General features: G+C 39.7%; 1 protein-coding gene across 5 annotated transcripts in view; it reads right to left on the bottom strand.

Moving 5' to 3' along the window:
* SCFD2 (sec1 family domain containing 2) overlaps window positions 1–25,697 on the bottom strand; it is a 310,407-nt gene that overhangs the window by 160,820 nt on the left and 123,890 nt on the right. For 4 of the 5 annotated variants that reach the window (XM_027833249.3, XM_037897789.2, XM_037897788.2 and 1 more), the window contains exon 5: window positions 25,046–25,295. In XM_027833249.3, coding sequence (XP_027689050.2) covers window positions 25,046–25,295 — 250 coding nt within the window. Of the gene's footprint in view, window positions 1–17,947; window positions 18,059–25,045; window positions 25,296–25,697 lie in introns of all 5 variants that reach the window. The other variant, XM_037897790.2, reaches the window with a different exon arrangement.

Raw genomic sequence — 25,697 nt, 5'->3', positions numbered from 1 at the left:
CCATGTACAGATACCTACTTTCTCTGACTGGCTTGTTGTGTAACAAAAATCACACATAAATAAGTCAAGTCTGAACAGACATGTCTATGAAGAAGCTGTCCTCAAAACAGATCTACTTAGCAGATACCAAAGAATCAATAGTACTCTGGATGGTAAAAATAAACAGAAAGGAATCCACATTTCTGGAAACTGATATAAACTAGCAGACTGCTATTAAGAAAGATGAAAGAAAGTTATCTTCTTAAGTTAAAGTCATTAAAAGAGAAACTAGAAGATAGCGGTCGATAAACTTAATATGAGTTCTGTTCCAACATAAACTCATTCCATTCAGTTAGATATACAAGGAAGAATCTCTTGCAGGGCAGCTTATATTATTCCCACTTTACAGTGCGCCTGAATTACAGCTGAGTGGTTCTGGTTTCCAAGCAGAAGTTTTATTTCACTTTGGCCCTTTCATCCTGAATGTAGAATTTTTAGAGAGACAAGGTGCGGGAGGTAATATCTTCTATTAGACCAACTTCTGGTGGTGAGGGGGATAAGCTTCTCTCTCACCACCAGAAGTTGGTTCACTAAAACAGTGGTTCTCAACCATGGGTACATACTCGTGGGGATATGCAGAGGTCACCTGGGGATACATCAACTCATCTAGATATTTGCCTAGTTTTACAACAAGCTACATAAAAAGCACCAGCGAAGTCAGTACAAACTAAAATTTCATACAGACAATGACTTGTTTATACTGCTCTATATACTATACATTGAAATATAAGTACAATATTTATATTTCAATGGATTTATTTTACAATTATATGGCAGAAATGAGAAAGTAAACAATTTTTCAGTAATAGTGTGCTGGGATTTTTTTGTATTTTTATGTCTGATTTTGTAAGCAAGTAGTTTTTAAGTGAGGTGGAACTTGGGTGTACTCAAGACAAAACAGATTCCTGAAAGGGGTACAGTAGTCTGGCAAGGTTGAGAGCCACTGCAATAACCCATCTTGTCTCTCTAATATCCTAGGACTGAAACAGCTACAACAACACTGCATGCAGTATTTTTAGCATGCCATTTATTATCTCTATAGTGCCTGCAAGTATGCCCAGTTTTTAGGCTGTGCAAAGTGGTTCTGCTATGGCAAGAGTTTACAGGAAACTGTAAGTGGGCCAGAGATAGTTAAAACTATCATTCTTTCAGATAGGTAAGATGGATTTCTGGAAAGAGTAAAGTAGTACAGGGCTCATCTTATTTAAAGAAAGGGTTTGGACTGGCCAATATAAGAGATTGCAAACCTCTTTTTTATTACTAGAACACTTGAAAATATGTATTTATCTACAGCCAAGGATAATACCCAATATGGGCCTGAATTGGGGTCCGTGGTCAGAATTCATTGTTGGATGAATACCATAGGTTTAGTCTTTTGGTTAATAACAACTGGAACAAGGACACAGAAGTTTTATTCTCTCTCTCTCTCATCCCTCCTAGGAGAGAGAATGTGCCTCTAACGTCTACATCATTCCCTCCTGGCTGCGGGTAAATTTTGGAGAAGTTTCACTCCCAACTCCTCTCCTGTCATGAGTGCTGGGGGTCTGGATAGCTCCACTCTCTTTTCCCCTTTTTCAAGGCTGAGTGTGAGGGAAAGAGAATCTCCATCCCTTATCTCATGTTCCTGGGACAGCTGAGAGAAAGGAAAGCTCCATTCCGTCCATATCACCCCTCTGCATGAAAGATAGAAATTAAAATAGCTTCGTGTTGAGCACAAAATTTCATTATTACTTAGTGAGTGACATTTTTAGCTCTTGGCTAGTTCTGAATAATTTTAAGGATTAAAAAGAACAGAGTTTGTTTATTTGTTTCAGCAAAGTAAACATCTAAAGGAAACAATACTTGTCTTTTTTACAGAGCTTTCCATCCATTGATCTCAAAGTGCTTCCCAAAGGGGGTGTTAATAGAAAATTATCTCCATTTTACAGATGGCAAAACAGACTCAGAGAGGTGAAGGGATTTGCTCAAGGTCACACAGCAGGTCAGTGGCAGACCCAGGCATAAAACCAAGGTTTTTTGACTGCCAGTCTTCGTCCCTATTCACTGGACCATGTTCAGAGTAGAACTGCAAACAAAAATGTCTCAAGAGAACATCCTATGAAATTTTAAATTAATTGTGAAGAGGCATATTTATAAAAATAAATCTAAATGAAAGTTAATTATGACGTACTGTTCTGTAAAATATCAGTGCACTTTAACTTTTAACATCTGAAAATTACAAAACCTTAAATCTTGAATAAGTGCCTCAGTGAGGAGATTTGTAAACACTGCTAAGGTGACCTGTGATACAAAACAGAGCTAAGGATTACTACCAGAGAGGTATCCTTTGAAGTGTCTAATTGTGATATATTGCATTTTGTTTCCCGTTTATCACTACCACATCACCACTACTAATAGATCATATCTCACCCATATCCAGTTACTATTACTTACAATTTTCAGCTCTTTGAGTGATGCTTTTGGTTTTCACTTTGCCTTTAAAAATGGAAGAGGCTGGGCAGCTAATATGTACAAGCTTCATATACACTGCAACCTTGTGTATTTGGGTTCCAGTCATTCAGAATTTCCTCAGGCAAAAGCCTGAGAAAGGAGTTCAACTTTATTTCATGCCTTTACACCAAAACAGATTCTAGCTCTGGTAGAGTGTAAGGGAAACATGCCTATACCTTCTCGGTATATCCTAAAAAACAAACTAAAATTCTGGTCTGACATCAGAAAATCGATGAAAAGGTTATTTCAGTGATACACGCCATAAGAACCCATATTAAATGTGTAGCATATTAATTTCACAGGGCATCTCCATACCAAGGATAAATAAGAAAATTTGACTAGGTTTCTCTGTGCAATTCATATTTCATCTCCTTTTTCCTTTCTATACTATTGTGAATAGGCCTGGTTTCTTTACATGGACTCCATTCCTTCAATCATTTTCACTCCTTCTCTAGATCTTTTCTATTACCATTGTGTTTTCTTTGAGCCAATGTGACCAACACTGAATTTAATATTCTAGGTAAGCACATTACATCAGTTTATAAAAAGGTACTATAATATTTCTCTCATGATTGTCTATCCTCTTCTTAATATAACCTAACATTTCTTTACCTGCTGATGTGCAAGCATAGAACAGATATTTTCAATGGACAGTCCACATTGTCTTCTAGTTCTTTCTCCTGAGAGGTTACAGATAATTTTTAAACTTACCAGTGTATATGAGTAATTTTAAGTGTTCTTTCCCATGCATATTACTTTGCACTAGTTTAAAGTGAAGTTCACAAGTTATTTTGTCACCCAGTGTTTAAGTTGTGTTAAATTCCTCTAGAAGTCATCACAATCCTCCCTCATCTTGGGCAACATAAATAATTCTGTGTAGTCATTACATTTGGACCCCTACTATTCATTCCCTTCTCTAGGATGTTAAGATGACCCGATACGGATTCCTGGGGCACCTATTCCTAAGCTTTTCCCACAATAAGAACGAGCAATTTATTTATACTTCTGACTTCATCTCTCAACCCCAGCTTTTAATCCATGACAAGACTTTACATCTCATGGATACAAAGTTTTCTTAACAATCTTTTACAGGGGACTTCAAAAAGACTTTGTCAAAAGACTACATTAGATTCAATTGTGCCCAGGCCTATATGCCCATTTCTTCCCCTTCTTGCGTGCCTGCACACGGAACAAGAACATCCCCACAGGGTAGCAGGACTCTGTCTCTGCTGGCACCTCTAGTAGTGCTAGCTCCCCAAAGAGTGGCATGGAGAAGCAGAGCTGTCTAGGCATAGATGTGCAGTGCATGCTGCATGTGTTGGAAGGGTAGCAGAGCTGTCATCATACCACAGGCTCCCCTGGGGCTTCCAACCGTAGCAGAGTTTCTCTACACCCCTCCAACATGAGGCCAGGCTTATAGGCCACAATGCAGCAGCTCACAATATCCAACAGTTCTTTCTTTTCTTCTACACTATTCAACCTTTCAAAGAATTATAACAAAGCTTGAGAAGATGCTCAACCCTTATGAAAGCTGTGCTGGTTGGCTCCTATCGGATTATATTCACGTAGCCCAATGTTTTTATTTTTATCTTCAATACTTGTCTGTATTGTTCTTCCTGGTAGTAAAGTAACATTTATAATTCCATCCGTTTTTTGAAGCTGGGTGTGTGACACTGGCCACGCTCCATTTCTGTGCTCGAGTAGCTGTTTTTAATAAGTTACATAGTATTGTTAGTAACTCTACTTCATTCTTAAGTCCTGTCAGAATCTTGGACGTACGCCATCCATTCCTGGTGATTTACTGCAATTGCATTTCTCCAGCTGATTTATCAACTCTTTTATGGATACCTCTGTCTCACCTTCACTACCTGTAAAGAGCAACCCCAAGCGAGACACAGCACTGCTTGTGAACACAACACAAAACCTCAGTGCCTCAGACAGATCAAAAATAAAACAGACAGAGCCTGATGTTAGTTAAAATATTCACAAGAGAAACTCCCAGCATAGACACTGCTTCACAGAAGAAGCAAAGTCATTTAATAACATTTCATAAAATACACTCCACAGATGCCTTTGAAATTACAGACTGTACTTCAGCTGTGAATAACTACAGTTGGTCACAATAACTTGTGACAATATGGCAAGGGCTCAGCCTGGCAGACCAACACCACAGCATAGTGCAATAGAGAAGAATCCATGTCTGGAACCTCAACTCCTGAGCTCGAAATATGAAGTACATTATATCATGTCACATTGGTGCATTTTGTTGATACCGGACAAATTTCTAGTACAGTAAGGAATGTCTATTTGTGTACCATAGGTGACTAGTCATCCTATGCTGTATTTCTGAGTGTATATATTGTACAATATAGTGTTTCACATTACAAAATACAACATAATTTGTTTTTAGACAACAAACACTGCATAAAAAGCAACACAGAAGATTTTATTGTAAAGGTACATTAGAGAGACACCACTCAAGAAAGCTGCATAGTGGCACTCTTGCAGGCAGAAAGGGAAAATGATGTAGGAAGATGGAGAAGATTAAAGTGAAATAAAGCAGAGAGTGAAATGATACAATCAAGAGCTTTTGCAGACCAATTGCACTGAGCGGAGAATGGGAAAATGTGGAGGTGGAGATCGGAAAAGGAGTGGGATTTAGTGTTAATCATTTCATATAACTGACCATTTATAAGGAAATTAAATGAAAGTAAAATGCACAGGGTGGTGAGGACAGGAACTGGGTAACTGAAGCACCCAAATTCAGCACTCCCCTACTGATTTCCCCTGCCACAGGGAGGGTTGTCTGATACATTGTTCCACCAATGGGTTTAATGACTTGGGAGAGGACAGGCAGAAACAGAAGTATCCATGTGCACGTAGCCCATTTATTTTAAAAATGGAAAAGCCATGAGATCTGCTATCATTGTTTATAAAGTGCTAGTCATCTGTATTAAAGCTTATGGGCCAGATTCTCACTTGGCATAAATAGGTATAACTTCTTAGGTATGTTCTGAATGTGGCCCAAAAAGCAAGCAAGTTTTTCACTGTTTACCATTACAGTGATGTTCAGAAAGAGCTTTTTTCCACTGAATGACATTACATACTGAAATGCTTTCTATGCAATTCATAGACTTTAAGGGCAGAAGGGACCATTATGGTTATTTAGGCTGTCCTCCTGCACAGCGCAGGCCACAGAACCTCACCCACCCACTCCTGTAGTAGGCCCATAACCTCTGGCTGAGTTACTGAAGTCCTCAACTCTTGATTTAAAGACTCCAAGTTCAAGAGAATCCACCATATATTCTAGTTCAAACCAGCAAGGGACCTACGCCCCACTCTACAGAAGAGGTGAAAACTCTCCAGGGTTTCTACCAATCTGACCTGGAGGAAAATACCTTTCTGACCCCAAATATGGTGTTACAAAATGTTTAAGAATATTAGGCCAGAACTTCGCATTAATTTATTCATAAATGTCTAAGGATCTAATTGTCAAATTGACCTGCATAATGGCACTTACAAACTGTATATGTGCACATATTTGGCTGAGCAAACTGGGCAATTCTGTGTCTGATGATCATATTTGCACAAACACATGAGAGTATGTGCTGTAAGCCTGCATGCATAATTTCAGAGGTCACTTGAAACTGGCCCATACTTGGCCCATACTGTTTGAAACCATGTAAACGCCCATAATCAAGAAAATATTAAAAAGAATAAAAACAATATGTTCCAGGATGAATGACTTCGAGAAATACGCCATCTACTTCTTCCGTGTTCCTCAAGTGGGAAAAAGAAAAGAATAAACTTCACACTTAAAGAATTCAAACAGATCATGTAGAGGAAATGGTGAGAGAGATGAATGCTCAAGAAAATGCTCTCCTTCCCTTCTTCCTTCCATGCAAAAATTCAAATAATAATTACTTCCAGCCCATAACACCCACTTTGGTGGAAAGACTATTCTTAAAAAGTACCATCTTCTTTGATAAACTGGGTTGATAAGCAAACCTGGTATTTATATTTTATGCATCTTCTTCACTTTAATCACCGGTCATGAGCCTTACATTCCACACAGTACAGACGCAAAGGAGTAAAGAACATACCTTGCAGATTAACTTTTCTCTTTGAAAAGTCAAAGCTGTACATTTTCTTGAAGATGCATGGTGCCTATATTGAGCCTAGTTCTAGTACAATAAGCAGTCAGAAACTTGATTCAAAATTTTCTGCTGATGTTTACGGAAAATTTCATAGCAGCAATTTCTACTGATACTGTGATTATATGCGAGTATTTTCCGCACAATGGAATTGGACTACACATTGTATTGAAGTGCCCTCAATTTTAAATGATTTTTGTTGTATCAAATGTATCACATTCAGCTTTCTGAGGAATGGTTCCATTGTGTAAACCAGGGGTTCTCGAACTGTGAGCCGTGGCACAAAGGTGGGCCACGACACAGTCCCGGGTGGTCCACCAGTGCAACTGCATTCTCCAGTCAGACTGTTTGGTTTCAAAGATCTTGAAGCATTTCTTTGAGTGCATATTGCTAGGGATTTCTATCATTACAATTATTTACATTAAAATGAAAAGGAAACATGTACAGTACACTGTTAATTTACAGCATTACCGTTCATATGTACGTAATCATTAAAATTAATAATTTTCCCTCAAGAAGTGTTAATAGTGGGCCACAATGCTTATTGCAGCTGCACAGATGGGCCTCTGGGGAAAAAAGTTTGGGAGCCCCTGGTCTAAACCATGACATTGATTAAAAAACTGGATTTTCAAAGTGCCCAGCATTGGCCTAGCTCTCCTCCCATACTGAGGGTGATGGTATATGCTGAGCACTTTTGAATATTCAACCCTATAAAGCTAATCTCACACACATCACCTACCAAGTTGTGATTTAACATAGAAATGTCATTGTCATTGCACTGTCCAATGTATAGCTAAAGGAGTTCATCTAAACAATACATTGGCAAACACTCCACATCAATCACACCCAGTTTCATACTCTTATACCTGCTGTGATTTATTGTGTTTGGTATACTCCAAAGGAAAACTGATGCAACAGAGGTGGGAGTCTTTGTACACTCAAAAGCAAGATATTTCAACTACATGCTGTATCTTTGGGGGAACACTGTAGAAGGTTATGAATGGTGTATATATTTCACTGAGGGGCAGGGACTGTATGCAGCTCAAGGGTGGAAAAACAGTGAGGGATGACTAAGGTGAATCACTCAGGCTGTAAACAGCTCCAGAGAGGTAGCACCCCCTGGGGAAGCTTGTATAAACTAGTTCAAACTGGGTTTTCCAGAGATCAATAGACAAAGAAGGGGCTTTTGGTATAAAAAGGCTAGGTTTAAACTGACTCAGGGCCTTTTTTCTGATCCAGCAAATGGACAGGACTTTCTATCCAAGAGGAGGCTCCAACCCTTGAGGAAGCAGTGGAAAGACTTTGGCCTACTCGGGCCCCATAAAACTGATGGGCAACCTCTGATAAGCCTTCAGCATGCACATATGGACTTTTATTGTTTTTATGTGCTTTCTCTGTAAGGCTTTTACCTTAAGAATAAATGGGATTGCTTAGAAGGAGCTATGTGCTAACATGCAACTGCTGGCTATACACTGCTCAGGGCCCTTGGAGAGAAAGTGGCCATTAGGCAGAGTGGCTTGGTGGGGATTATCACAGTACAAAGCAGGGAACTGTGCAGCCTTAAAAATCCCTAGTCAGAAGGGAGTGGGTCACAGGTCCCTATCCAAAGACAGGTGACAGCTGGAGGTCTGAGATCAGATTGGATACTCCCAGAGTGGACCATAGAGGGGGAGGGGAGTAGGTAGAAATACAGGCGCAGTTACCCTGAAACTGTGACAGCATACACCAAAGGAGAACTGATGTAATAGAGGTGGGAGTCTCTGTGCACTTAAAAGCAAGAACAACTAGTTCTGCCCCTCAACAGCAGCTTTGTTTTTATTAATTGAAACTCAAACATAAGAGCTGAAGAACTGCAAAATGTTTGATGTAGAAATAACAAGCTATGCCCTATTTGTCAAGGAAATAGTTTTAGCATATTATAAAAACAAAACTGGAAAATAGACACACAGAGCTGGAGTAACAATTTCTAGTTTCCTACTCCTGTTTCAAATTTTTCTTTTGATAATTCAACAAAACAGCTCATATTTTACCAATTAATAATGTTAAATGAGCAGCTCGTGCTACTCCCAGCTGCATGGCTAAAATGCAGCATCAAACAAATGGAAAACCACTATCATCTTCCACAAGCTTGGATACTGTGCTGTCATACTACACAAATGAGCAGGGTTTTTTGGTTAGTTGGTTGGTTGGCTGGGGTTTATATATTACCACACTTTCAAACTTTCTGGTAAAGATCTTTCCATTCTTATTTGTGTCATCTTTCTGTTCAGACTCTTCATAATTTCTCAGTGTTTTTCACTCTCTAGAAATACTTTCTTAAGTGATGCTTACAAAAAAGGCAAGCACAGTCCCATCAAATTGTAATATAATAGATAAAATACTGCCATTTGAAACTTTTCTCATAAGACAATCCGGAAGTTGCTTGTTCCTGTCACTCCTGAATATCAGTGTTATATGTTGCCTGTATAAAAGTGTAGTAAGACATGTTATGTGGCATATGTTTCACAGCTTCATCACATAAACTGTACCAATGACGGTGTATGTTTAGTTATACTGCATACAGTTTGTCCTGTCTTAAATACTGGCTCATTCTGAGTATTTTTGATTGCAAGGGATTTTCTCTTCCTTTTTTGGGCTATTGTAGTTGATACAGTTATTTTGGAATTAGACTGGATTACATTGTTATTAATTGATGCTATGTTGAATACATTCATTCACTAAGTATTTACCACAATAATCTTAATAAAAGATTATTAAAGAATTATTGCATTATTTTAAATAACTTATCTTTTCTCCTTTCTTCTTGCTATAGATGTTGCTTAGAGTAACACGGGTGATTTATTAACTTTCAGCCTACTCGTTTTTCTTTTGTAATTACATTTCTTTTGGACACTTGCTTTAGGTTTTTTGCTTTTTCACTAATTAATGTGTATCAAATACACACGTAATCCAAATATTATTTTTTCAATATAATTCAATTAAAACCCTTAAAAATAATAAATCATTTTTATTTCAAGAATGAGCCATTGTTTACCTGAAATAAATACTGAAACCCTAAATCCAAACCGTATTCTCTGTTGCAGAAGAGCAGAAGATTTGTTACTTGATTGCTAATGGTGGCTGGAAACATAGGATTAGATTCAGAATCTTTTATTAGTCATAATTAGTCAGATCACTTTCCATATGTTCACAGAGTTTAGATGTTGTTTGTTTATATACATCACACAATTGTGATATTCTTTTCTCAGGTAGACTGCAGTGGAAGCTGTGTGTGCACTTCTGGCTATAGTTTGGCCCATTTTGTAAGCTGGATCGCAGCAATACAAACATTTAAAGCATGCTATGTTAAGGTAGGACAGCAATTGGAGTCCAAGCCAATCAACAATGGAAGGCTAGGCTAAAAAGTGTACTTTCAGGAGAGATTTGAAGAACATATAAGCTTCAACCTGATAACTCCAAGCTTGCTCCAGCTGAATTCAGAATCTACACCAAAGGGAAATCAGGTCTGGATGTAACACATTTCCCCGTCTGAAGAGAAGGTCAAGCATGATTGTCAAAAGAAAGAGGCCTCCATCAAGACAAATCCAGAGACTGGAATCCCAGAAAACTGGTGAGGCCACAGAAGCATTACTGTATGAAAATCTCCAGACAAGGCTTGTAAGGCACCTATGGCAGCACAGGAAAGGAAGAATGTTTTTTCCCAATGACATTGAAAGGTGTCTGAAAGAGGCCTCAGACCTATGCCATTCTTGGCACAGAAGCGTGGACACTTGACACTGACCTGGGAAAAGAAGTTATTCTCTGGATAACTCTGCTTGCTGAACAGGCAGCAGAGACGTGTGCTTATCAGTATTTATCAAAGGCTATATAGTGTATTAAGGGTCACGTGGCTAAATCCATGCACAAAATTAATCTATGTTAACTTTGAACAGAAACCTAATCTAATTATAATTTGCAAAAATTGCTACTGAAAATGTACCTCTAACTTACAAAACATTGCTAAGCTATGAAAACTAAAAATGAAGGTATATAACACTAAAGTAATGTTTCCTAACGCATGCCCTGACACACCAGAATCACAGATAGCATGATAGATACGTGTGTGAAGGGGGGAGGGGATCTGCACAAAACAAGGAGTCTATGTGATCTTTACCCCCTTTTTTCTCACTTTAAAAGAATTCCACATTAGTCAACCACATCAGTGTATTGTTTTTCATTATATAAACATGCCTAATTGGTTATGACTGGCTGCTGCCACTGATCATCAGACAAGCATTTCCAAAACAATGTTACTGTCATGAAAAAGGAAACTAATTTTTAAAACAAGACTCATACATTTGCTTACATAAATAAGGCATGTTGCTTTCTAAAATTATGAAGTATATAAACACTGCACTCTGTTATTCACATGAAAATGTTACGTAAGAGAACTGCCTCTGTCTAACTGTGCAACACTGTCACTCACGATGAGTGCCAAAAGAAAATCCAAGAAAGAAATCCTGCACTGTGGTCTGTGAACTTTTACATCTTGAGAAACGCCAGCCCGCATGCCCATAAACCAGAGTAAAAGGGTCAAAGCAAGACGTATCTTGACCTGAACTTTAACTACCAGAGGTGACACTTATGCAACAGTTAAAACTAAACAGAACAAATAGGGAAGGAGGGAATGCAGGAGCCACCTAGTCCATATTGAACTAAAATACAAGACAATTTAATATCTCTCTCAAAAGATACTCCAGAGACATTTCCTGCTCTGCAGTCTTGGGTATGGAATAGGGAAGAGAGTATATACGAAGATGTCTACAGGACAATATTTGATTAAATCCAAATAAGAGTAGTTTATTTGATCATTTGTAATAGATTAGGAAATGGATAGTAGTATTTTAAATGGTACTAAAAAACAACAGCAACACTATGTAGTATATACAGAACACCATATGCTATATTAAAGTGTGGGATAATTGTTAATTTATTGCATTTTTAGAACAGTTTTTAAGTAAAGGTAGTAAAATATCAGAGCTGTACCATCAAGTTTCAGAGATCAGCTGAGGTACTAGTCTGCCAGCTTATGCTCATAGGTCTGAATAAGTTTATAGTCCATATCAGAAAGGCCAAATTTGATCTCAGCCTTTTTTTGAAATAAAGAAGCACCTCATCAAATGTATATTTGTATACGGATCCAAAACTGGCCCTTAATTATGAGGGACAGAAGCCATCTTGGCCAACACTGGGAACTAAACTGGAGTCCTCCAGAGCTAAAAGTATGAGTAGCTACACCCTGATCTAAAGAGCCAGGGGCTTTGTCATAAGGGTCTATGGCACACTCAGACCCTCTATGGATAGAGCACAGAGGGGAACACATAACACTCACTGCATCTGCAAAACTACACTTATTTAAGTCCTAAATTATTAATAAAAAAAAACATATGACATTATTGATAGTCAAAATATATACCAGCTTTAAGAAATGTTCTTGTGTGTCATTTTCAGGTTCTTAAATTTTAACTCCACACATACTATTAGACTCTAAAGGCACAAATGGGCTTATGCAATAAAAATGATTATGATCAATCATTCAGGACATTTATTTGGCTTTGCACATAACCCTGTGATTATGGACCCTTGTGATTCTTTTTTACATCTGTGCCCAGCTGTACACTGAAATATTGTATTTCAATATACTGTATCCATAGTAAAATCTGTACAGACTGCTACCTTGCTGTAACTGCCATAAATTCAAAAATTGCCCTAAATTCAAAGGCTCAAATTAATCCCTGGTATAACTCCACTGAAGGCACTGGAATAATACTAGAGTAAATATGACCCAGTAATTATAAATGTCCAGTTCTGTCCAGTAATTATTCCTGTTTGCCTCAGATGATGCATTGTTTTCTACACTTGTGCATTTCCACTGAGAACAATCTGAAACAATCAAGAACACCATGTGCAATTGTTCAGAAGCGTTCAGAGGCTTGTGCTATAAGGCTTAGCACGTACTGGTAGCACTGCTTCCTGGCTCCTAAAAATATATTAAATTTAAAAGAACGGTAAAAGAATAAGAAGATATTTGCTGAATAGTTTAGTACCTTGAAATTCTTGAAAGATGGTTACTGACACAAAACAAAGAGGCGAACTTCTATAATCATAAGCAAATATCCTAAAATTTGTTTTGGTGTGCAAAAGAGAAACAAAAACAAGTGCCAGATTTATTTTATATGGGTGGTGACCACTAAGAAAACATTTTTAATCATATTATCTAACATCTCCCTGTTTTGTTTTGCCAGGCTTGGTGTGCACTGCAAACTAGCAAGAATTTACTCATAGTTTTAAAATTAGTAAGATATATCCTACCAAAACTTGGAACCTTCGCAAGGAAGTGACTTGTATGGAAGAGAAGGATAGAAAAAATAAGATTTAACTTCACCACATATATTTTCACAAGTACCTTTTAAAAAATGTCACCTAATTTTAAAAAGGAGCTTTAGTTTCCATTCCACAGCTTACTTAAACAGGAATACTTGATGTCAGAATGTCCTCTATATGCTAGTGCATCTGCATGCCGAAAAATAATATAAATGGTTAATGAATATTGCACCATATCAGTTTCCTGTTCCAGTTGGCTGTCTTGTTATGTTGGCAGTGATTCAGGGGCCTGCAGAGCTGCAGGCATATGTCTCATGTTAAAAAGTCTCATGTTATAAACACTTCAATGAAAATTACCATCCAGTTTGGAGCCAACTCTGACCAGGTGCTGTAGAGAAAATAAATAGGTAACATATGAAAGCAGAATGAAAGTTGGGCTTCTATGGGGATTATGTTCTATGCTACATTTAAAACGTCAGTTTGAAATCTGAACTAAAATATCCCTGCCCCGGACAAAGAAGTCTAATTCTTTTACTGTTGATACTGACCGGTTTTTCTGCTGAGTCTTTTGTTATAAGACATCCAACAAAAAGTTTGTAAACAAATACTGTATTATTTATTTCTCAACACTAATTTTGAGTTAGGCTGAACAAAAGTACAGATAAAACTGCCTCCCTGGTGGTCCCCTACAAAAATTCTCCAGGTATCCTGATTAGACAGAAGCAGAGGTTAATTCTGAATCTGCTGAGAAACTCTCCCATTCTGAAGCCAGAGAAATCTGAATAGGACATTCCACACCCTCTCATTTTCAAGAGCAGAGTATTATTTCCTGATTATCATGTATAACTAGGTTCTAGGGAACACAGTCTGGGTTCACTACTAAGAATGCTCAGGGAAACCAACCAGACATCATTATGGGGTTGGATTCTACCACAGCTGACACACGGTTTGATCCTGCACCATCCAAGTCAAAAGGAATTTTTCCATCAAGCCCTTAAAAAGACCATAGTGAAAGTTACTGGGATCTTAGAAATCTGCGTGTTCCTGCAAAAAAGGCAGGAGACTGGGCATCAGGAGTCCTGCATTTTGTTCCTGGCTCAGACACTGACTGAAGTAAGTCACTTCACTGCCTCAGTTTCCCCATCTGTAACAGTGGGTATGATAACACTTAGTTACAATACAGTGTGAGGTGCAAATTAAAACTTGTCAAGTATTTTGAGATACCTGGGGTAGTATGAACTCCCAGTTGCTGCACGGCCATGAGAAGATGGACTGGAACACCCAGTCACTGAAAATGGCAGGAAGCTAATTTGCATGAGCTCTTCACCTCTCATGTAGCACCATAACTTGGCCATGAAGCAGCTTTGTTTTATGTCAGATTCACTATCTTCTGGGGCTTCTTGATCACAAACATTTTCAGCTGAATTTTGTCCAAAATATGTCAAGTAAATGCTTGAAAGGTAACAGAAGATCATTATTTATGCTTAGTTTTATATGCACACATTGCAAGGCAGAGAAAGGAGCATTTTAAGTTTTGCTAATATCAACTGGTGTTGCAGGAAAAAAACAGCATCCTGAACTGGGGTCTTTGCACCTGAAAAGCATTTCAATGCAGCTTTGAACAAAGTGATCTGGTTTTATTTGGTCCTGCTGTAATGATTTCAGCACTGTGGCAGGACAACTAATTAGCGAGATCAGCAAAGGCTATATTTTGACATTAACTATAAAAAGAGAAATCGTGCCAATAAACTCTGTTATCTCTATAGGACATAAGTAGGGTCTATGCTGACCATGAACCAATCTCTTAGCTACTGAAAAAAAATTGTTATAATCTATCAAGGGCTTCAGTTTATAATTTGATTGTGGCCAGTCACTAACCAACATTTTCTTCTATTTTAATAAAAGCATTATGACATTCAGAGACATCATGGCTCCATGACAATGACATCCTTCCATTCAAATCACATCAGGGTGGTCTACATGGACCCTGCCCAATGGAGTCTTCAGAGATTAGCTATCATTACAGAGGAACATTTATAGCAAGAGGCTTGTGCAATAGAGTAGATTCCTGCAACAATACCACCTGCAACTGAGCATGTTTGGAGCAGAACCCAGTGGAACGAGATCTTCTTAGCAATATAAATTGATGTGCCATCGTCTTGCTTACATCAGAGAGAAAAGTAATCTTTTACTCTAAAAACAGGGATTGGAGAAAGCTAATCTGTATTTGAGAGAGCAGTGCTCCTGGAAATTCAAAATGTTTTGCTGTTTGATGCTTTGAGGCATTATCCCACCCCCTGTAACCACACTATGAACTTTTAAAATAAACAGTTTAGTTTATAAATCTTAGCTCTGGCCTGAAACAGATCTGTATCTAATAACCCCATCTATAGGCAGTCCCCCACACATGCCTGAAATCAAGAAGCAACCCTCAATACCAGGCTCTTACATCCTGGCCACTCCAAATTGCCCTGACAATAGTCTAATGGGTTATTTTTATATTCACTTTTCCAAGCAGACAATGTGAATGGGGACAGCCAAGCCCCCAGGAGTAGACAGAGAAAGTGGAAGCATTTGGGGAGGGACTGGAGGGCAGAAGACCTAGTTAAGACATTCCATGAGATGCAAATGCACAGTCTAAGGATCATAACTTTGCATTTCCTGATTTCTGTGTGTTTATAATCTTAAATACTTAATACTTCAACAGGCATTTGTTCTAGTGTCCCAAATTTCTTCCTGTGTAATGTGAAAACTTAAAAATATACTTCACCTCTAACCAGATTCAATGCCAAATGGTTTAGCCTTTTCATGACTCTCACTTAGTAATGCATTGAAATAAAAGTTTCATCCACTAGAGCAGTAGTTCTCAATCTTTTTGGGCTGGTTTTCTATGTCTCATAACTAAGGCTATGTTTTAGTCACGGGTATTTTTATTTTTAGTATTATTATTTTTAGTAAAAGTCATGGACAGGTCACGGGCAGAAAACAAAAATTCACAGCCTGTGACCTGTCCATGAGTTTTACTATATACCCCTGACTAAAACTTGGGGGGTGGGGTGCGGCTCAGGAGGGTGGCCCGGGGGTGCCATGGGTGCTGGGGAGGGGGTGTCATGGCCCAGGGGGGAGCCGCGGTTGCTCGCAGCGGGGGGTGGAAGGGCGGGCTCCATACCCAGCTTCTAGCTCCTCATGCTGCTTCTGCTCTGGGCCAAGCCCTGGTTCTGCAGCTCCCATTGGCTGGGAACCGCAGCCAATGGGAGCTGTGGGGGCAGTGCCTGCAAGCAGAGGCAGCACGTGGAACTAGGAGCTGAGGGAGGGGAGTTGCTGTCACCCTTCTAGGGAGACCCCCCCCAGGTAAGCACCACCCCGCACCCAAACTCCTGTTCTGGAGGACGGAGGGGCCTGAGACTCCCCCAGCAGTGGCCGGTGCACCTGGCCCAGGGGCTGCCCAAGCTGCTGAGGCCGCCCCCAGACCAGGTGCACCATTGTCTGCAGAAGTCACGGAGGTCACAGAAAGTCACAGAATCTGTGACTTCCGTGACAAACACGAAGCCTTACTCCTAACACAAGATGAGGGAACATTCAATGAAATTGAAAGGTAGCAAATTCAAAACTGATAGAAGGAAATGCCTTCTTACACAACGCATAATCAGGTTTCAGAGTAACAGCCGTGTTAGTCTGTATTCGCAAAAAGAAAAGGAGGACTTGTGGCACCTTAGAGACTAACCAATTTATTTGAGCATGAGCTTTTGTGAGCTACAGCTCACTTCATCGGATGCATGCTGTGGAAATCGCACAAGACATTTTATACACAGACACCATGAAACAATGCCTCCTCCCACCCCACTCTCCTGCTGGTAATAGCTTATCTAAAGTGATCATCAAGTTGGGCCATTTCCAGCACAAATCCAGGTTTTCTCACCCTCCGCCCTCCCACAAACAAACTCACTCTCTTGCTGGTAATAGCCCATCCAAAGTGACCACTGTCTTCACAATGCATATGATAATCAATGTGGGCCATTTCCTGCAGAAATCCAGGTTCTCTCACCCCCCTCCAAAAACCACACACACAAACTCACTCTCCTGCTGGTAATAGCCTATCCAAAGTGACCACTCTCCCTACAACCTGCATGAAAATCAAAGTGGGCCATTTCCAGCACAAATCCAGGTTTTCTCACTCCCCCACCCCCATACTCACACAAACTCACTCTCCTGCTGGTAATAGCTCATACGAAGTGACCACTCCCCCTACAATGTGCATGATAATCAAGGTGGGCCATTTCCAGCACAAATCCAGGTTTTCTCACCCCCCCCCCCAACACACACACAAACGCATAATCAGGCACTGGAGCTCATTGCTACAGGTTGGTGGTAAGGCCAAGAATTCAACAAGATTCAAAGAGGCCTTGGATGGTTATATGGCTAAAAAGAATAAAATAGCTAATCGTAAAAAGCTAATGGGTTCAGGGTTTATGATAATCTCTGATTGTTAGGAGTTAGGATGATGCCTTCCTGGGGTAGAATATCCTATACCTGCCTACTCTGGGGTTTCTTCTACCTTCCTCCAACACTTCTGGTTAGAGACAAGGATACTGGACTAAAGGGACCATGAGTATGATACAGTGTGGTACGTCCCATGTTGCACGACACACAAGACAGCAAGACAGAAAATAGTCCTGAAATCCACCATACCCCAGTCTTTTGTGGCTATAAAGAATTGTGAAGTTGGGTCACAGAGAGACACAATAGGAAGTTTTTAGGTGCTGTGGGATAGAGCTGCTGATGTGACTGTTGGAGGAAAATGCATTAGGTACCCTTGGTAACCCAATCACAGGTGATATCCCACAAGTTTAGAATTACTACACTAGTGTATCTAAATTGGCTTGCCCTTCAGTCCAACAGACCTTACAGCCTTTTGGTCTTCCGAGCACACCATAAACTCACATCTGTTCTCCAAGACTTTCCCTTCCAGGGTTGCACTGTGAAGCGGGGGATGGAAGAGTTGTTTGTGGAAACTGGAAGACATATTTTGGAATTGTTTTGTGGGCATATTGGTATTTTTTGCACATTTTTATTGTGTACAGCTCTGGATGGGTGCTAAAAACCTAAACAAGCAAACAAATAAATTAATAAATAAAAGAGCATATTTTACATCCCATTTGTCTACATCTGCCAAAGAAAACCCATTTGTTGAAAAGGATCATTTTCCATTATAGTTTAAATCACTGTTTTGGTCTAATCATTTCCCCCCGATTTCAAAGATTTCTGTAGGAAACAGTGATGAAGAACTTACGTCTGTTGTAAATTACACCCCTGAAAAATATTGGAACAGTAACCTTCAGTTTTATTATACAAGGTATTAAAATAGTCCAGAATCACACATATTATTGAACAGCTACATTAAAACACGCTATAATTGTATCACAGTTTAAAATGGATATCATGTACCAAGCATATCAGATTTGCCATTTGATTTAGGTAGGCATTATCCCATTATGTTTTTAGTTTAATTAATGATTTCAGCATGTTTTGAGCTTCGCTGATATAGGATGTTATATAAATACAAAATATTATTATCATGCATTTTTACATGAAAAATGTTGTGTTCATGCAATGTTAAGGGTGGAAAATTAAGCATTCAAAAGTAAGGAAATTCCACATGTCCAAGTTTCTCCCACAATGTAAACTTAGACAAGTGGTGCAGCCTAATATATTTTACAGTATGCACTAATAACTCAGGCCCGTCCGCATTAAGGAAATTCACTGCAATGTACCTATGTGGGTACAGTTACACCCATGCAAATCTCTATTTTAAATATGCTGCACAACTGCAAAGAAAGGCTTATACCAATGCACTTTAATTTGGTAACATACTACTCCTAGGGGAATTCTGCGCCAAAAATATAAAAATTCTGTCCACAATTATTTTAAAATTCTGCAAAATTCTGCATATTATATTTGCCAAAATAACACTATATAATCACTCCAATTTCAATTATTTTGGTAATTTATTTCAAAATACCTGTCAGCTACTATGTCTGTAACAATACAGACGCCAAAAAAAAAATTTCCCCCCAGGAGTAAAAAGAGTTAAACAAACCCCTACAACAACCAGTTCCTGTTTCTCTACCCCCTCCCCCCAAGAGCCCAGCCACGGGGTGCCCCCCAGCCCAGATACCCACACCTCCTACCCCTCAGGGCCCAGCTCTGCCCCCCCCAGCTTAGACACTCACATCCACTGCCGCCCAGAGCCCAGCTGCAGCCCCCCCAGCCCATAAATTTACACCCCTTCTTCCCCCCAAAGCCCAGCAGCAGCAGGATGCCTCCCAGCCCATACTCCACACTCAGACCCACTACCCCTAGAGCCCAGCCACAGGGTGCCCCCTAACCCAGACACCTGCATCCGCTATCCCTCAGAGCCCAGCTGCAGGGCACCCCAGACACTCTCATCCCTCCTCCCCCAGAGCCCAGCTGCGGGGTGCCCTCCAGCCCAGAAACGCCCACTCCCTACCCCCCAGAGCCCAGCCACAGGGTGCCCCCCAGCCCAGATACCTGCATCTGCTACCCTCCAGAGCCCAGCTGCAGGCCATGCCCCCACCCAGACACTAACATGCACCCTGTAGCTTCCCAGAGCCCAGAGATGCAGAGGGAGAAACAGCCTGATGCTGGGTCCCAGGCATGTACAGAATTTCCTGCACGCCACCTCCTTCCTTCAGGGCATGCCAGGAACTGTAGCTCCCCGGAACCCTCTAGCTCTGTCTCCCTCCTCCCAGCAATGTCTTCTATTTGCAAGCTGGGCTCTGTCAGGTCCAGTGGGCCCCAGTGACAGCCAGAAACTACAGCCCATTTCTGGGGGCTGGGGTGGGGGGAAGAGAAGGAAAATCTGTGCGGAACATTAATTTCTGTGCAAATTCTGCATTGTGCAGTGGCATAGAATTCCCCAAGGAGTACCATACCAAAAGAAAGCACTGGTACAGTGCAATGTATCTGTTAGGGGTTTACTACATCAATGCAGTTATACCATTACAAATTTTGGCCTCACAATATATAATAAATGTACATTTACACCTTAAAGGGAAAACAGGAATAGACAATAGAATGACAAGAGTTATTGTTGTGAGAGAATTCCAGATTTTTGATTACTTGACCTTGCAATCTAAATAAAGGACATCAACAAAATGCTTTAACACTAGGTTTTGGTATTTAATTTCCCTAGTGCTTTGAAGGACAGGGAGAAGACAGAGAAAGGAAAAATGTGGCTCTCTTCAGCTTGCAGATCTTACAAGATCTGCAAGCGAAGGGGTGAGCCAAGGAAGGTGCAATTGGGTATCTGCCAAGGTTCAGAATCACAGTTAAGGTCTGGGTTTTGATTTCAGCCTCAACCAAACTAGAACCAGAAAATAAGCTTAGTAAAGGTTTGTATCTGGGGAGTACAGCACAATGCCCCTGAAATTCAAAGGCTTCTGATTAATAATAAGAACACAGGAATGGCCATATGAGGTCAGACCAATGATCCATCTAGCCCAGAATCCTGTTTTCTGACAGTAGCCAGTGCAGATGCTTCAAAGGGAATGAACACAACAGGGCAATTATTGAGTGATCCAACCCTGGTCATCCAGTCCCAGCAGTCAGAAGTTTAGGGACACCCAGAGCATGGGGTTGCATTCCTGACCATCTTAGCTAATAGCCATTGATCCACCTACCCTCTATGAACTTATCTAATTCTTTTTTTGAATCCAGTTATACTTTTGGACTTCACAACATCCCATGGCAATGAGTTCCACAGGTTGACTCTGTGTTGTGTCAAGAAATACTTCCTTTTGTTTGTTTTAAATCTGCTGCCTTCTGTTTTTGAAGTCTTTTTGTTGAACAATTGCCACTTTTAGGTCTGTAATCAAGTGACCAAAGAGACTGAAGTGTTCTCCGACTGGTTTTTGAATGTTATAATTCTTGACGTCTGATTTGTGTCCATTTATTCTTTTACGTAGAGACTGTCCAGTTTGGCCAATGTACATGGCAGAGGGGCATTGCTGGCACATGATGGCGTATATCACATTGGTAGATGTGCAGGTGAATGAGCCCCTGATAGTGTGGCTGATGTGATTAGGCCCTATGATGGTGTCCCCTGAATAGATATGTGGACACAGTTGGCAACGGGCTTTGTTGCAAGGATAGGTTCCTGGGTTAGTGGTTCTGTTGTGTGGTGTGTGGTTGCTGGTGAGTATAAACAAATAATTTATAAACAAATAAACATTCATGGAAGCCTTGGCCTGGCTGTGACTTTTGCTGCTGCGGGTCCATGGTTTCCCCTGCCACCGTGGTGGCACGAAGCTGTTGCCCGTAGCTGGAACCCTGAGGAGGGCCCCCTGTCACTGGAACCCTGCCAGGGCCCGGCTGGCTGCCAGCTCCAGAGTTCTGCAGTCCGTGGGGCTGAAGCAGAGAATGTCATGGAGGTCTCTGGAAGTCACGGATTCCCTGATCTCCGTAACATAAACATAGCCTTACTTTAACTTTAAAGCTAACTTTGCTGCAAACTTAGGCGGCCTATATAGGCCACCTAATTACCACTATTTATTTATGATGTTATACTTCATTGTTAGTATGTTGTATATAAATAGTTAATTCTTCACTTGCCAACTCCTTTGTGCATTCATCCTGTACACTGAATGAGGCGGTGTCCTGTGGAAATCTAGTATGTGATCATGTAATTAAAGACTGTCTCATAATTCATACTCAAGGGAGCTGAATTAAGCTTGCACAGGCAACCTAAATACTGGCATTCCCTAACTTTCAAGTGCTTGACTTAGCAAACTTAATAACATTATTTTAACACAGCCGTTCGGTATGAAATTTCCTAGGGTTATTGTAACAAGCCTCTGATCATGAATCATCAGCAGGCTCTGAACCCTGAACCTTCAGCACTGCTACTACTTGAGCTTCAGGACTAACTTTAGTAGTTGGCAGCAGCAGAAGACTTAACTCAGAAGGTGGATGCACTGCAGGGGGGAGGGGGGGGAGGGGCAGGCCTAAGGGGCCGTTGGGGGAAATCTGTTCTGGTTGTACCTCCCCACCTTGGGAGTCATAGGAATTCCGGCCCCTTCTGGTACTCCCAAGGGGATAAATACCGCAATGTGCTGGGTCCATGTGTGTGTATGAGTAAGGCACAAACAACCTTAACTTTGTCTTTTCCATATTTAACTATGCAATTTTAATGTTCTCCCAACAATTTATTTTTCTGGAATTTTCAAATCAGAGATAAAAAAAAGAGTTTTTCCCTTTGTTCTATTAATGAAAACCAATTTATTAAAGCTGATTGGAGTTTAATTAAGTTTTGCAGCCATTCAAAAGCAAAACATACTTTTTAATTTAAAAGAAAATCATGAGATATAATAATTGGAATATTCCAGATCCTCAGTTGGTGTAAACCAGCACAGCTACACTGACTTCAAGGAGAGATACCAATTTACAGAGCTAAGCATCTAGACCCTATATTCTCTTTCACAAGATCCTTCTATGTCTGTAGGCCAATTTTTGTTCTTTTTAGTTAGTCCAATAAAATGTCACCAACAGCTTGTTGTTTTGTTTTGTTTTTCTTTGTGATTGGGGCAGCAGAACTGACACTTTTAAATAAAATACAAACCACAGAATTGCACCAGGTCAAAAAACATGCCAGCAAGCAGACAATACATTATATAGTAAGTCACAGACAGACATACACACAGATTGACCAGCATTTCATCCATATTTCTTCAGGTAATTAAGAAACTGCAGGAGCATAATATAACTAATATGTGTACTAAGAAACAGTTCAGCCACCTCTTTAAAAACCAGTCTTTTACACTCACAATTTGTCTCCTAATGATGTGTTTGTAATGTTTCCTACATATCAGTAGTTCCGTGGGCAACTGGCCTTCACGATCCACAATTAACTTGACTGTGAATGAAACCCTTTATCCGAAACAAAAGTCTTTATAATACATCAGCATGAACTTTTCATAACTTCTGGTAAACAGTTAAAACGCTCCAAACTAGTCAAGGTATATTATGCAGACAGAGAGCTCAGTTTTCAAATGTGCCTAAATTATGAGATCCAACTCCATACTAGTAAAAAAATATTTAGATGATTAGGAGCACATCTCAAACTCCACTGTTCAAAGATTATGTCTGCAATGTGAAAACAAAAAATTGCTTTTTCAAAATACAATTCATTTGTACTTAGACTTTCATTTACCATTTTTTATTTGTTTGTTTCCTTGAAGATCCTGACATTTGCTTCTACTTAGCAAACCTACAGACACACAACACTGGAAAAAAGTAAGGAAATCTATGTATAAAATATGGAAATACATACAAGTTAGAATTTAACCTAACTTGGTGAATACTGTGAAGACCTTACTCCAGTCCAGTGAGCTATGTAATCCAGTCTCTAATTGTACTAGCAACTTTGATGGACTGTGAGACTGTAGAGAGCAATGAACAAAGTTTCTGTGAAAATCAGAAAGCAGTTTCCCTGCTGAGTCTTCATGAAATTAAATGTTAAATAATTCAACTCCTCCCCGTTTTCTTTCTTTGTTAGTCACAATTAAGGAAAATTATAAAACAGTGATTCCAAACATTGATCAACAGAAGAAAAATCTAAACATGAAGATGGAGCTCTGCACAGCAGGGTTCGGTCTGCACAATATCCAACAGTGAATACCACTGAGGTCATTTGGAAACATTATATGAGCACAAGACAATCAGCATGCACTGAAAAAAGTGTCATAGAAATGGAATGCAAGAAATATAGAACACACACATTCTCTCTCTGTCACACACACACCCCTACTTAGAAACTAAAGGGCAAAATGAACAAACTACAAGCAGTACGCCACTAACAGCACTATCATCGCTAATCCAAGTCCCACTGAAATCAATGGAAAGGCTCTAACCATCTTCACTGGGCTTTGGAGCAGTGTGTAAGTGAATGATTCTTGTGATGTACATTAAGGTGGAACACGCACCTCCCATTCCTGCATTCACAAAAATAATCTTAAAAGCTTCTATACGTGTGGAAATGTACTGGCATAATTATATTGGTATAATTATACTGCTGTAGTTATAGCAATATAAATCCCAGTGTGGCCATGCTTATTCCAGAATAAGAGTGTCATTTTATGGTTAATTTATACTGTTCCCAGAGTAACATACGCGAAACATGGAGAATTACACTAGTATAACTATAGTAGTATAATTATGCCAGAAACTTAGACTGTTAGTACTTTGGGGCAGGGACTGGCTTTTTGTTCTGTGTGTCACCTAGCACAATGGTCTATGACTGAGGCTCCTAGGCACTAATGCAGTACAAATAATAATTATACCTGCAAACAGGCAGATGAACCCATGGTACATGGGCAATACAGCCCCCCTTCCATTCTAAAATACTATTCTTCTGCTACAGTTCTAGTGTTTACAATCTTTTTGAACAATTTTTAAGTATGTGGCAAAGACAACTGCAAGTTATTACTTGGCTATTCTACAGAAGGCACTAATAAGTTATAGTGTTGGCCAAAAAGGTCTCACTATGCTTATTATTTCAGTTAAAAATTCAATGTTAGTTTAAGACACAATTATTTTTTTATGACAGACTGGGCAGTTTCTAGCATTCACAACCATGTGGTTTGCTGAACATGTTTCCAGGATTAATTTTGACTTTCCAAGGTCAACTTTACACTGATCAATGTAAGAAAATTGGGGAAAAGATTACTTTATGAAAACATACAAACTTAACTACTCTTTAACAAAAAGAACAAATTACAGAATTTTCACCAGACTCGGCACTATTCAGGATAACCCGTCAACATTTGGCTTTTGTGCACATCAGTGATGGAATAATCTACAGGAAATCCTCATGCTTACTCACATACCCTAACCACCCCAGACAAGTCATGTTATTTTTATGCTTTCTTTAGGTACAAATTTCATACTTACTGTTTTTTCATTGCACTGAAATATAAACTCACCTGTTATTTTTTGCAGTAAGGAAGATAGTTCTGGTTCATCACAAAAAGTCCGGACTAGTGCCTTTTTCACCTCTTCTTCAGCTTGATCCAGCTCTTTTCCAGCTTTGATTTCCCCAACCACAGAGTAAATATACACCAGCAAGACAAGGAAGTCTTCAGAGGTATAATCATTAGCTGTCCTCTCATTATGAGACTTGATCATAGGCAATAACTGGTTCAAAACACTGGGTATTTCTGACTCACCAATATTCTGAAAACAGAGAAGAGAAGATCTTGGTTTCCATAATATAAACAGGTAATTTTTGTCACCATCAGACAGACACTGCTGCCTATGTGTGGGAACAGCTCTACTGAGTTCTTCTGCAAGGCTGCCCATCTGTTCTCAGATTCTTCCTGAAGACCACTTCTTCCATACTACCACCAAAAAACAAACCAAGCAATTTATTTAAAACAAATCCAAGCACTGTCTCCTCCATTATGCCATGGACTAACCTTTATGGAGCAAGTGCATAATCTCATTAATGTTGCCCCTCTCCTTCTGTTATTCCCTTCACTGCATCAAATTTGTAAGCTCCTTGTGGCAAGGATTGTGTCCTCTCACCTGGACTGTGAGAAGCCTAGCACGCTCTTGGGAGTACTTGCAGAGCAATAC

The sequence above is a fragment of the Chelonia mydas genome, chromosome 4 (assembly GCF_015237465.2).
Source record: "Chelonia mydas isolate rCheMyd1 chromosome 4, rCheMyd1.pri.v2, whole genome shotgun sequence".
NCBI lineage: Eukaryota > Metazoa > Chordata > Testudines > Cheloniidae > Chelonia > Chelonia mydas.
This window is presented reverse-complemented; position numbering and strand designations above follow the sequence as displayed.